At 39.4% G+C, this 14,666-nt stretch overlaps 1 protein-coding gene across 5 annotated transcripts in view; it reads right to left on the bottom strand.

Annotated features, from left to right (window-relative positions):
* PLD5 (phospholipase D family member 5) overlaps positions 1-14,666 on the bottom strand; it is a 187,062-nt gene that overhangs the window by 46,111 nt on the left and 126,285 nt on the right. For all 5 annotated transcript variants that reach the window (XM_064648684.1, XM_064648687.1, XM_064648685.1 and 2 more), the window contains one exon: positions 655-782. In XM_064648684.1, the coding sequence (XP_064504754.1) occupies positions 655-782 (128 nt within the window). The remainder of the gene's footprint in view (positions 1-654; positions 783-14,666) is intronic.

Raw genomic sequence — 14,666 nt, 5'->3', positions numbered from 1 at the left:
GAAAAACTTCTCCAAAATGGTTGCAGACTATAGAGAGTTCTCAGCAGTGGTTGTTGGCAGAGACCTTCAACTCTCATGTTTATCAAGAATAAAAATATGGAATTCTCTCTAACACATACATCCTTGAAAAACATTATACTATTTGACTCTCTGTAGCCATAAATCTCTCCCTCTCCAAAGGTAGTGAGTATTCCAGGACAATACCCACTATCTATGTGGAAGACTTTCCAAATATTGTTTTTGCTTTTTTAAATGGCAGATCAGAGGGATGAGGTCATTCACAAGATATGACCACAGAGTTTCCATAGTGGTTTGTTTACCAGAAGGTTTGATCAATTTTTTTTTTTTAAATAAAATAAGTAAACTGGAACTTACAATAACCATCACAGAAATCGATAAAAGCAATCAAATTTTAAAAATCTAAGCATAACCATGGAAGATAGCTGTCACAATGAAAAGAAGCAAAATTTATAGTAATACACTTTTGCCAACATAGAAGAGTCATCAAAACTGTGGCAATACAGTTTTTGATGCTGGCACCTTTGACAGTAAACTGTCAGAAAATAGAGCTATCCAAGTGGCTTCCAAACATTACTTTTTCCCCCCCTCATTATACCCGCCAAGGGTATAGGATTACTTTTTCAATTAAATTACCTGTCCCAACGATCTCCAGTCTAGGCTGGCACTTCCAATGTATACATGCTGTTTATCAACAATCCAGAAAGATGACTGAAGCCGACCTTCGTTATATGCTGACATGTTCATATACAACACTTCAGCACCTAGAGATTTAAGGATAAAATAATTAATAGCATTACTTAATATAAGGTAATTTACATTATTACAAAAAGAAACAACTTCACATTTCATGGCTTCAGTTCCAAAACTAGTGAGGGATGTAATTAAACATACCATTAAGGTATAAAATCAATGATAAACAGTGTTACTGTCCCACTGTTTAAGAATTTAATCAACGTATATTCCAGTTACACAAAAAATATTTAATTAACACATGTTCCATGTATAGGGAACATTCCCATGCATTATAATATTTATCTTTCTTCCATTTTAGAACCAAATAGTTGATTTTTTCCCCATCATTTTTTCCATACTGCATGTTGCTAAAAATAGTTCATTTTTAAATGTCTATTCTGTAGCACACACCAATTACATATTGCAATAATGACCTTTAAAATATGAATGTAAGTAAAACCACTTCCTAAAAAGCAGCCTCTGCTCCTTTGCCTGTGCAATGGTTTGAGCAGGTAGCTACAGCGGCTGCCACATGGAACAGACCTGGACAAGAGGAACATGGCTGGAGAATTAAGGAGCAAGGAAGTAAGCAAAGGCCTAAAGTATGTTGAAACTGCTCTTACTCCCACTAATCTGTGACACTGAACTATCACTTTGAACTGCACAGCTTTAATAAGGATTATAGGCCACTGAAATCAAAGGAGCTACTTGTTGGCATGTTGGCTCCATCACATCACTAAGAGCATCTGAATTGGCCCCATCAATATATTTGCAAAACTAAATCCAGAATATACCTAATATTAGGTAAGGTTAGGGTATTTGTCACACCATTATTGTTCTTTCAGTGCTCCAGTGTTAGCAAAATTAGGTAATTAATCTGAATTAATCATTGCTGAAGGTAATTTATCCACTAATCTTCACACTTCAGTCATGACTAACTGGGGAAGAGAAGTGACACTAAACAATAGCCTGGAGGGCAGTACAGGTTCCAGCCATTTGCCATTAAACATTCATGGGATCTTCAATATCGTGAATTCCAGTAATGGTTGAGTCACAACTTCAAAAGAATTCTAGAATACATAATGTATTTCTTTTAATCTAACTTCCTATTTCTGACCTCCTAAGAAACACTTGCAATTTTAGGCAACAGTTACCAGTGCTAAATAGTTCTGTTTTATCATAAAACTCTAATTTTCCCTTGAACAAATGATTCTAGAAGTTTAGACATCAAGAAAAGAAGAAAAATCAGGTAAGGTGCCACTTATCACAACCCACCAAACAAGCAACACAGGATTTTGAGCACATTACAGAATTTGTTCATTGGTCAATTACACTTCGTGTAATCCAGCTGCCTTTCCCTTTTTTTATGTTTCACCCATCCACACTCATATATGCTTAGAAACAAAGGTTTTTTTTCCAATTTGCTTGGAATGTACTGCTGCTACTTTCAATCCATGCATTAATTAGCAGAACCGTGCTAATTATTGAGATAATATGTGTGAAATGAAAAAGAAATCAGAAAGCACTATAGCAGGTGTTAAATGGTTTAAACTGTCTTCTGGTAAATAAACAAAACAAAAGCAACTACTGTTAGCTAAGGATAGCCATTCTGTAAGGCACTAAACTTCTAGCTACTTATCCAAAAACTGTGTTTAAAATCAATTTTAACATAGCAGTTTGCCTTGATGATGTTTTCTTTTCATACATCCAATTTGCAACATTAAATAGCAGTATGAATTTAACACCCACAACACACCTACATCAAATAGGTTATAAATGAAATGTTAGGAGTTTTGCATAGGAAAGATAAAACAGTGGGAAGCAACAGTGAACTTCCTTCTCATAACTGAGAGTCTAAAATAAATACAATTTAAAAACATTTTTGAAATATCCAATGACAAACAAGAATGCTGATTTCCAAAGTTGTAACAGGAGACTATTCAACCAATAATACTAACATTAAAAATAGCAGACATCATCAGTAATTTGACACACAATTCAAAAGTTGCAAAACACCAGAATTTGTTGGCATGGTTCATTCAGACATGGGCATAAGCAGTGGAATGGAACCATCTCTCTAAAATATAATCTAGGCTTCAATTACCAAAATAGCGAATATAGAAATGCAGAAGATACTGCTATCACATATACCACTAAAATTAAAACCTGCAACCCAATTTCTTTTCTTTCTGGAAACTGGTAAGGCTGAGGAAGCAGTATCTCCAAGTTAATTAAAAAAAAAGTCATGTGTTGCAAACAGCAGCTGTTGTGCAGCCTATTAATGAGCCCTTACCTTTTGATGAAAGGAAACATGTATCAGTATTGATAATTGCTTCTGTTCCAGAAACCCTTGAGATGCTTTGTTAAAATAGGCTTATCAAGCCTTCAACACAATCCACCTTCCCTAGCATGGTCCAGGTCCCATGAGGAAATTAAATTGGACTGATCAATATGTGAAGCCATAACAGAACTCTCTATCATGCTGCAGTCCCAATTACACAAAGCTGGGGATCTACTGAGTTCAACCAGAAGGCACATTTGTAGGTTCAATTGCTTATAAACATGCCAAATAAAGCTAACTATTTTGTTTCACTGAAGATTAAAATGCAGGGTGAGAACCTAGAGAAAACCAGTGCTGTCACTTAAAACTCAAGTAGATTTGTCTATCCCATAAAATTGTGCATTCTAAAGGCTGGGACAGATTATACATTTTCTGCAGGAAGAAAAAAAAAAGACAACTGTAGGGATGTTTTAAGTTACAGACATTTATCTGAATACTTTTTCTTCAAGGTGGGGAGGGTTTGCACACTGTATAAGGGAGATGACTGATGCAGTCTGGGATGCACAGAGGGGACTCTGCCACTGACAAGCCTGGACCTTCTCCATGTAATGTGAACACAGCCCCTAGGAAGTGCCAGGCTACCACTTAGACTCTTGCTTTATCTCATAATGGAGGAAGAAAACAAGATATCAGTCGTATTGCAAAAAAGACTGACTTTTCATCCATTTCCAAAAAATATCCAATTCCCAAAGTAATCCCAGAGAAGAAGGATGGCACAAACAAATGCTATTTATTATTTCTAGCCTTTCAACATCCTGTTTCGTCTAGCTGCCTGCTCTCAGATACTTCACTAACAGTGTCATGAAAGCTACAGGGCAAGCTTGACTTTAAGAATAGGAGTTTGAAGAGAATTGGCATTGTTCAGCCTGGAGAAGAGAAGGCTTCAGGATGACCTAATTGTGGCCTCCCAGTGCTTGAAGGGAGCCTACAAGAAAGATGGAGAGTGACTTTTTCCAAGGGCATGTTGGAAAGGGGGAAGGACAAGGGGGAATTACTTCAAAATGAAAGAGAGTAGATTTAGATAAGATATTAGGAGAAACTCTTTACTGTGAGGGTGATGAGACACTGAAACAGGTTGCCCCATCCCTGAAAGTGTTCAAGGCCAGGTTGGATGGCGCTCTGAGCAACGTGTTCTAGTGAAAAGTGTCCCTGCCCATGGCAGGGAGATTGGAGCTAGATGATCTTTAAGGTCCCTTGAGACCCAAGCCATTCTATGATTCTGTGAACCTAAGGCTAGGACTTTTTTTACATATTTGAGTCTAAGCACTAAGCTGTTAGCAGGAGTCTTTAATTAAGAGCTCATCACATACACACTGTCACAAAAAACTGTATGTCATCAACACACATTCTTGGCACACTTGTGTTGTGGTATATACTAGCTCTGGATTTTACTGCTACTCAAGCAAAGTCACCAGGCAGCTACACCAACTGTGAGACTCTTCTTCATGGGAGACTGCAGGAGGCTGGATTGCACAGGGCTGCCAGTTGGCCTCCACATCTGAGTTTATGTAACAGTCTGTAGAAGGTGCACCTCAAGGCTTTGGAATGCCTATGAGCAGCCTAGGATATTGTCTTTATACAAGGGCAACATCATTGTGCCAAATCACCTCTCTGGTGAATACAGTAAAGCATTTTTGCCAGGACCAAGAAAGAGCAACTGTTTAGGCTGCTATTATCACAGCTGCCTTGAAAGCAAACATGCAAATTCTGCCTGCCACAGTTTTAAACAGCACCAGTTACAGGCTAAACTCACTCTGGAGTTAGCAAACATAACGCCCAAGAAACAGAAGCTGCATTTGCTTTTACCACGGCTAAAATTGGTCTTCTGTCTTCACAACTTTCTTATTTTCACTATAGTGTGTTTAAAACCAGAGAGAAAGAAAAATAAGGAGAAGAACTCAAGGAGTTAAAGAAGACGCAGAGTTACCTGGGAAGTTGCAGCAACAGTGATGGGCAGAGCAAGGATGAGAAAAGCACTGACAGCACTGACCTCATCAGCCCTGACAGTAGGAAACAGTGCTGCAGCAGAAAAGAGGGTGGAGAGAGATGGAGATACATCATCTGATGGCACATGTTGGGAGTGCATTGTGCAGAGCCCTAGGAGAAAGGTCATGGAGCCAGGCAAGGTTTTGCTACCTCCTGCTAGGAACAGGAAAGTTGTAAAGGTGGAGGACAAGAACAGGGGTTTTTGAATGTCTCCTTCCCTGTTTTGGGAAAACAGAGCTTGTCAAGTACAGGCTTCAGAGAGTACAGAGTACAGCAGATAAGGGAGGGGAACACATTGGGGCAGGGGGAACTGGGACAGGGGAGTGGGAAGGTTGTAGAGGGATCACAAAGGAGAAGGGACCGCAGGGTACAAGGAAGCGCTCATATATGAATTGAAAGCACCACTGCTTACAGCTCTCATATATTTGAGTTTGAACCTAACAAATGCACCTGCACATCCAATCCACTGTGCATCTTCCAGACACTGTTTCCCATGTCACCACAAAACTGGCCACAGTAGAAACAGCTGCCCTCCTCTGCTTACCCCATTCTTGTCATCCTCTCACACTCCTCATCACCGTGTCACACTTTGCTCCCAGCACAGTTTTTCCCCTCTCCTAATTCTGTGTGTTCCCAAGCAAATACTCTAAGTAACAAGACCTTTGAAAAGGAGTCTGAGAATGTGAGCTGTGGCCTCTTTGTTTCACCCCACTACTGACAGTCACTTGGCACACATAGATACATATTTTTATCTATACTTTGGAGGGCACTCTGAAGTCAGAGTCAAGAGCAGACTTAACTAGTCCATACCAAGCTCATGCCCACTTGAGAACAGCGAGTGCTCGAGCAGCCTGCATGACACCTTTCTTGGCCTCTCTGGGGGGCTACCACATGGGTGGGAATCAGCATGTGCAGCACTTGCCACTGTGCCATAGAGCTTCTGTATTCTTTCAGCTAAACTGCATTTTCAGATCAGTATAGATGCAGTTAATCACCATGTGCTTAGTCAGCAAGTTCAACAAAAGATCCTTTAATGCCCTTAGGTCCCAAGCTTATTTTTTAAGATACAATTTGCTCATTAGGATATGTATGTGTCCACATATAGAACATAAAGTGAATGGCTCTTTCCCTATATTTTGCAATATACACTTTCATTTTATTCATTTGCTTCTGATAACAAGCCTTAGCACAAGTACACCCATGAATAAAAATAATTTTTATTCCACTGAGACAGAAATCCAGAGTTTTCAACACAAATGGTCACAAGCAGCAGAGGAGCTGTCTCATTCAGGGCTGACACAAGTGACCCAGGCAGAGGATATCTCCTCATGAATTTTCATGCTTTTTTCTCAGCTGATTGGAAAAAGTATGGAGTTGTTCCAGAAGCCCCATTAGTGTGACCTGTCAGCACTCAGAGGAGGACAAGTACAAATCAGAGGAATGCATAACTTGACAATAAAGTTATTTTTACTAAGTCTCTGAATGATTAAAAGACAAACTAGACTATTTATTATTTCTGTGCTCTTTACAGAATATTGGGTCTGAAATGCAATTTAAAAGTCTGCCTGGCCCCAGAAAGATTAATGATTCAGATTTATTTTAAAGAGAGAACACTAGGGGACTGTTAGAGAAATCTTTGATGATAATAACTTAACTTTGAATCAGCCATACATTGCCCTCTGCTTCTCACACACACATACCCCTGTCCTTTTTAAAAACTACCAGGACTGAATCCTGCCCCTCTGGGATTATGTGTTATTCATCAGTCTAAGCCCACAGTAATTTAAAAAAAAAGCCAGGGTGGAATAAAAACCTTGCTGCTTTTTCTTTAGCAGCTCTATATTCAACTGCCACACATGCAAAAAATGAAATCATACTTACTCAAAGAGATTACATTCTAGCACAAGTCCAAGTAATCCTCAGAAAGCTTTTGCAATACAATTTACATTCACACCACCTCAGCCTGCCTTAAACTGTTGCATTCAAACTACCTGCATGACAAACACTCACTCCCAATGTACAATAAGCCATTAGCTATGTGCATAAGCAGCTTCTCAAAATAGCACTGGCTCCCAAAAGTTAATGCTGTCCTTAGGAAAACTGAGCTGTTTCTGATGTAGTTATTTTTCATTAAAATTTACTGCAATGCTTATTGTCTTATTTTACAGCATCTGAGGTCACTGACACAAAGAGAATTTTGAGGAAATCAATACCCAGGAGAGGAACCTGAAGCTCCATGAGTCCAGGTCTCTCTCTGTAAAGACACAGGTGCCTGCAGCACCCACTGGAATTGCAATCGATGGGCTCATGTGCTTGGGGCTGTGGCGTGGGTGGTTCAGGGACAACAAGCAGTCACACTCTGCCTCCTACGTGCTGCCACCACTCATCTCCACTGGCACGCTCCCCAGCCAGCTCACGTGTCCCTGTCTGGCTGGAGCTTGGAAAAAACACTGCTACAAGAGAGCTACCCTAAGCAGACAGGCTGCAGTCAAGGATCTCCCCGTGGAGCTGAGGATGTGAGAAGAGAGAGGTCTCCATGACTGCCAGCTGACTTCCCAGCCCCCTTTCCAGACACTAAGCCAGCTTCTTGCCTGGCTCCCTTCCCTCCCCGGCAGACTGTAAACACACTGTTGGGCTTAGCTCTGCCCTGCACAGTCAGGGGGAGCAAATACCCTCTGCACTCAACTATTGGTTTTTTTCTCTGTTTTTAACTCATTCAGTGTATTAAAATAATTTCTGTAAAGCAGTACAGCCCCAGAAACTGCTCGATCCATGCAGCTGCGGAAACCAAGAGCTGAGTATGGGGACAGGAAAGGGCAGGAAGAAAAAAAATAGTATAAAATAAGCATTTAAAAACCCAGCTCTCTGAAACCAAAGTATTACAGAATTAAAACTGGTATGTTTAAAAAAGGGAAAAACCCCCCTATCAAACTACAAAACCACAACACCAACCCCTTTCCCCCCAAGTGATCAGATGAAGAGATCCCATCTTCAGCAACCCTTTTCCTTCCCGCCACCACCTCCTCAGCTGTGCCAAAGTAGCTTTTTCAGTGTCCAGGGAATAAGCTAGATCAGAAAATCGATACAGGTTAAAAATAAATAAAAATAACTAGGTTGTTTCAAATGTAGAACAATTCACTAGTCCCGCTCACCACGTGGCAGTAAAAAATTTCTCCAACACAACTGAAGGTACAGCATGTGGGATCCAGTGGCTGTGGCTGGGTGCAACAAGACGCAGGAACTGCTTATACCAGTGCTGCCATTTAAAGGTTCAGGCCTCAGAAATTTCAGGTGGCAAGCTCCAGTATTTGTTCACCTTTTAGCTTGTATAACCATTTGCCTCGTGCAAACAAAGCAGATAGGAGGGCAATGCTGGCATTTGCTTGGGATGACATTTCTCATGTGCTTAAACAGGGGTCTACACTGACACAGAAGATCCAGAAAAGACCCATCAGAGGACTCTCGTGTGCGCAGAGTTTGCTCACTGGATGCAGAATGGCAAATTTTTGAGAACAAAGGACAGTACGGAAATAATTTCTTCTAATTGGCTGTTTAACTTCAGTGACATCTTGGGAGCTAGTTAGTTCCCAAAGTAACATTTATCTAAATACTCTCTTACAGTGGCTTTGAAGGTGTCAAATGCTGGCCTTTGTTGCTAGTCCAAGTAATGAAAACCCCGATTTCTCAGCTAAGTACCCAGCTATAGCTGAAGTTCAGCATAGGAATGTTATAGCTCTCACCCATCTGAATGTATTTTGTGCTGCCTGCTGGGCCCTTTGCATTTACTCAGCAGAGAAAAACCCCAGAAATACAACCAAAGTTCTTCCCACCCCATCTCAGAGGTGAGACAAAAGAGAGGTCTGACAGTGTTTCTTTACCCACCCAACTACATCTCATTACTAATTCACTGGCAAAATGCCAAGAGTCAATCCCAAATTCAACAGTATAGAGATAAAAAGTCTCCTCTTTATTCACAGAATAGATACAGCACAGGCACACTCTATTTGAATGGAATCATAGAATGATTTGGGTTGAAAGAGACATTAAAGGTCATCTAGTTCCAATCCCCCTGTTGCGGGCAGGGACACCTCCTACTAGATCAGGTTGCTCAAAGCTTCATCCAACCTGGCCTTGAAGACTTCCAGTGCTGGAGCATCCACAACTTCTCTGGGTAACCTATTCCAGTGCCTCACCACCCTCATAGTTGCGTGGGTATGTTTTTTCATCTGAACAGAATTTTAGATTGCAAACAAGGAATAAACTCATACGACTACAGATCTCTGGTCCTTCCAAAGATGAAAATCCAGGGCATTACAATGTCCTTGAGAGGCACATGGTGCCACCAGCAGAAAATGTAAGCAGCCAACACTACACAGAACAAGACAGGAAAGCAGACATGCTTCAACTCTACACTTTCCCACCTAGATTTGGCCTCTGAAGTCAGTGATTTCTGTACTATATTTGCTATAGAATCCCTTACTGTTTGGGCCAAAGTTTAGGACTCCCATTTTAGCCTGTCTTTAAAAATGAAACAATTGAGTCTGTGCACAAGAATTTAGTGTAAATTAAAAAGCTCCAAACAGCTTTTCCTTTTCTTCTAATAATTTTGTTGAAAGTAGCAAACATTTCCTTCCTCTTTTAACAAGAGTTGCTGCCTGATGTAGCAAACCTGTGAAAAAATCCTCATTTTATACTGCCTTGACTCTGATATCAGTATTTTTCAATAAAATGTTTACTTCTTTTTGAGCTATTTGAGGTATTTCATATCAAGAGTCATAGATTATTTTGAATAAAATTTTGAATAATGAGAGCACTGATGATCAGTTCAATTCTTTCCCCTTAGCAGAACTCAGCATTCCTCTAAATAGCCTTTTCTGAGTACAAATCTGTTTTGAGAGGCTGATGATTCGGTACAGTCTGTAAGAGAACTAATGTACAACAAAGTTTTCTAGAATACTAAAAAAAATTTTCCACATCTTTTTTTTGCCCTTCATTATTGGAGAGTAGGCTGCTCATTTACTAGACAAAGCTATAAAAGTGATTGCTTCGGAGATGGGGAAAAGTAATTTTCTTACTTAGTTGATTCAGGCGACAAAGGATATTACTGCTTAAAGGAAGACTACAATACAGACAGGAAAAGCATTAATAAAGCTGGGTTGTGGCCTTCTTTTTTTTGCCTAATTATAATTGCATACATTTTTACTATAAAAGAAAGCTATTTTAAATATAACAGAGATTTGTAAACTTGCACACAGCTTACCCCACCTCCCTTCAAAGACCCTTTCCTTTACTTGGATTAGCATTATGAAGTACTACATTTATTTATATACTTTTTAGATGAAACATCCAAGAATTCAGGGACATTTTTTCATCCTAACATATGAGGAATTATAGTCACAACCTTCTATGAATGAACAAGGCTAAATCCCTACCAAGAAAAATGCAGTGACTATTTATCCCAATCTCTCTTTTTAACTTAGCAATATGATTTCATTCTGATATTTATATATTCTAAAACCATCAGTATTGGCAATAGTAATTTCTAAATGTGCTGACTAGCAATAACAACACTTGTGCATCATTCTCTAAACGTGGTCCTCAGACATTTGGAGCTCTGCTTTGGGTGCTGTTGGTTTCCTTCCCCTGAAGAAGAAACCTCAATTCTAGAAGGTAAGAAAGCATACTGCAGGGCAGAGAAAGAGGTGAGGATGGAGTATACCTCACCAGATGGCTACTGCTTTTAATTTTTACAGTATCTTCATAACAGAATATATTTTTTCTGCACTTTTCATTAGCTGATTCTCTGAGCAGCCCTAGACTATTATCTTCAGGCTACCAAAAGCCAAGAGCACCGGCTGACCTGGCCATGACCATACAAGAAAAACAGAGGCACAGCCAGAAGTAACCCACTGCCAGTGGAGCAGCCATTTCCTTTTACTACTTATTCTGCCTTCTCTCCAGCATCTTTTCTTACCTCTTTCCTTTGATTCTATGCTGTTATCCTGGCAAGTTGGCCTTTGACTTTTCTATTATTTTTCCAGCTTGTTCCTATCTCAATTCCAATTATTTTTCTCTCCATCTATGTTGCCACAAGCCCACCAAGAACATGCTTTACCTTTTGACAACACTCTGTTCTGATCTTTTCCTTAATTAATTACTCAGTTTTCAGTTTCTGCCCTTCTCTTTCATCTGATTCATTACTCCCTTCTATTTCACTTTCCCCACTACTTTCCCTTGGCGTCATTCTTCTTCCCTCTCTTTGACTCTCTTCCACTTCACACTCAGTTCATAATTTTATGCTTGCCCTTGCCTACTCATTCATTGTTTCATTTATCATATATATTAATTCACTTATTCATTCACTCCCCCACTCTCCAGTTACTTGAGGAACATATTTTATTTTATAACTACATAAGCATCATGATATATTCTCCAAGCCTTTACAAATAAATTTGTGTGAAGGAAAAATATATTTTCTTAAAAATTTTAAGGCTAACCACAGTTTTGGGATACCCAGATTTGTCCTAATTTAATTTTATTTAACATTTGCTAGAACTTCTGCAGGTATTAACTCATGATATACATACCAAAAGTAGACAAAGATTGCTGAGGGTTGTTGCAGATTGGGACTCTGGGAATTTCTTCTTGCATTTCTAGTCCAAACAACAAATGAAGCTGAGCTTTTTCTTTGTTACCACAGGTCTAAGTTTCTTTAAAGACACGTCTACAGCCTCTTCTTTTTCCAAAGTAAGCATGTAGAACAGACACTACACTCTGCTGTAGCACATTGAAAAGTCTCACGCTTGACTCACTATTGTTCTGACCAGCCTGTCAGATGCATTTTTGAGGGCTTCAGCATTCTGGCTTGGTCACCCAGTTACTTCATATATTAAAATGGAGGCATTTTAAAGAGACAGATGGACATGGCCTGATGTCAAAAGCAGAAAAATCCACACAGTGCATTTTTTGAGATAAAAATAAAGAGTATGTGAGGAAAAAATGCTTTAATTTGAGGAAATACATAGGGGATACAAATAAGTACCTTGTAAGTTAGCAGCTTTTTAGCACAGATTGACTTTCCTCCAAACAGCCTATTTGAAACGTAGAAAGCAAAATAAAAGGAAGCCACAACTCCACAGATGTTATGTTATTAGCTATGTGAGGGACATACACAATATACAGTCAATAAAAGTGACAGCACACTGAAATAACATAAGATGTTAGTGTTCCAGAGGGACTAGACCACAAATATCATCTCCTTTCTCCAGAGTAAATACAGCAACTATCTGTGAAGGACACGAACATAGGTATATTACTCCCCTGTGACATTTTGAACTTGTGGAGAGCCAGGTCTGTAAGACTTCTTTATCTTCTCCAAACCACACAGGACAGACAAAATTAGCTTGAGGACAATAAGAGACAGAGACGGACCAGTTCAGAGCCATCTGGGATGAGAGCAGGTAGAGGACAGGGGCTGTGTAACTGGACTGCTTGCAGTTGCCCACTGAGATCTCAATGAAAGCGAGACCTGAAGGCAGCACATGCACTTCAAGTCCCAGTAATCACATCATGGACTTGTCTTTTAGCTGAGAACAGCTGCTCTGTGATCCTGTGCTTAGGAACTGTTATTTTTAAAAGCTTCTAATTACAACAATCACAGTGTTCTTTTGACATGATTCTGAAGCTTAGTATAGGTATTATGTAGTCCTATAACTCTGCTGGCACTTCTCTCCGCTTTATGCAAACAAGACTACTGAGATTAAAAGCATCAAGAGCAGGGATCTGTTTTGTTTTGAGTCACTGAAGTCACTGTCAATTTCTGCACTACATAATTTCTAATATTTACACACTGTATATAGTTAATATTCTGTCCAAAGGAAGGAAAAAAGGCTGAATGTGCACTGTTCTTAGGCATAAGCCTTAGAAAGAATGACTCTATAAGGGCATATAGTAAGAGATGGAAATGATGGAGAGTAACGCAGAGATATCAATCTAGGAACTTCGCTTCCAGTTGAATTCCTTTAGAAGAAGCTTAAATTAAGCTTTCCAACCACTAGGCTGTGTAAAAATTCATAGCACATCAAAGTGCTGTACAAGCCTATGGTTAATTGGAAAACTGCTGTAAGTGATTATCAGAAAGATCAGTATCTTATCATAGTGGCAAATCCTTGTTAGAAAGATCACGCTTGGTAACTGATGTTGTATAAACCAGCAAGATTTGATCACATGAGTTTACTTAATGCTACAACTGTGTTGCATGCAACAACCCAAGATTAGGCACAGTTGAGTAGCCTTTCCAAAGTGTTCATCAAATGAAAACCAAATGGTGTCACTCAGGGTGTGTCAGTTTGGTTTGAACATTTATTAATGCCCTTAGATGTTTTTGGCAACTTCTTATATAACTTTGAGCCCACAATAATTTAATCACAGGTTTGAAGCAGAAATATTAGATTGATTGGCCTAAGTAGTGAAGAAGTTAAAAGAATGTAATACGAGTGTCCCTGTCATCTCGCTTCAGATGATGGTCTTCTCAGAGCTGCCCAGGTTTGAAGTTACACTTCAGTCTAGATGACATAAAAAACTTGAACAAGGTGAGAGACAAAACACTCAGCATCACTGAGAAGGCTGAACCCTGCTTGCAAAACAGTAGCAACAAAAAATATACCAAATCATACCAGCAAGAGTGCTGTGACTGACCAAAGCACGGCACTAGGAAGACAGTCAGGCTTAAAGTGGATATCAGATATGTGGAAATCACATGAACTGACAAAACAAAATTGACCTAAAATAAATTAACCTGCTTTCCTTGGACTCCTTTGTAGGACCATTCATCTCTTTTCAGGATGAGATAATGTTAGTGCTTTTGCATATAGGAGAAAGCATAGGCTGCCAAAATTTCTGCAAAGGGAGTGCAGCTACCTAACAAATGCTTTCTGAGCTCAGATGGCCCCGGCAGCTCTTACCAGCTCTTTCAGTAACTGTAGGTAGGAATTTGCATACTATCCATATGCTTTAAAAATGTCACAACTAATTTCTGCTAATGCCATCCGTTACTGGCTCCTCTGTACTAAACTGTGTCAGTGGCTCACAACAACTACTGCCATACAGGAAAAATCCATTCTAGCGTGTAAACTGTCAAGCAAGATTTGGAGATGATCCCTGTGGTACTAACCTGCTATACTGGACCTGACTAGTTACTACCAGACAAGAGCACTCTGGCTGTTCACAAGATGGCTGGATTACAAACACTCCTAGTTGTGTTGGAGCTTATTAAATAGAAAAGTGCCCATTTCTGCCAAATCCATGAATCCACACACTTTAGTAACAGACTTGAGTGAAACGACATTTGCAAACTGAAATTATGTACTTAAATACTGATCAAGCATGAAAGACCTTTTCTATTACAAATTTCAAAGCTGAAGAATTAGGATACTGTTTCTACTAAACACCTAGCATCCTAAACATGCCTCGCAGTACTTGTAGCCTTAATTCATCAGGAAAAAAATTTATTATTTTTTACCTATGAATCTTCAAAAGAGTGACTACAGATAGTGAAAAGCATGTGACCAATATTTCATAATGCAAA

The sequence above is a fragment of the Pseudopipra pipra genome, chromosome 3 (assembly GCF_036250125.1).
Source record: "Pseudopipra pipra isolate bDixPip1 chromosome 3, bDixPip1.hap1, whole genome shotgun sequence".
Taxonomy (NCBI): domain Eukaryota; kingdom Metazoa; phylum Chordata; class Aves; order Passeriformes; family Pipridae; genus Pseudopipra; species Pseudopipra pipra.
Note: the sequence above shows the minus strand (reverse complement) of the source record. Positions and strands in the feature narration are given on the sequence as shown.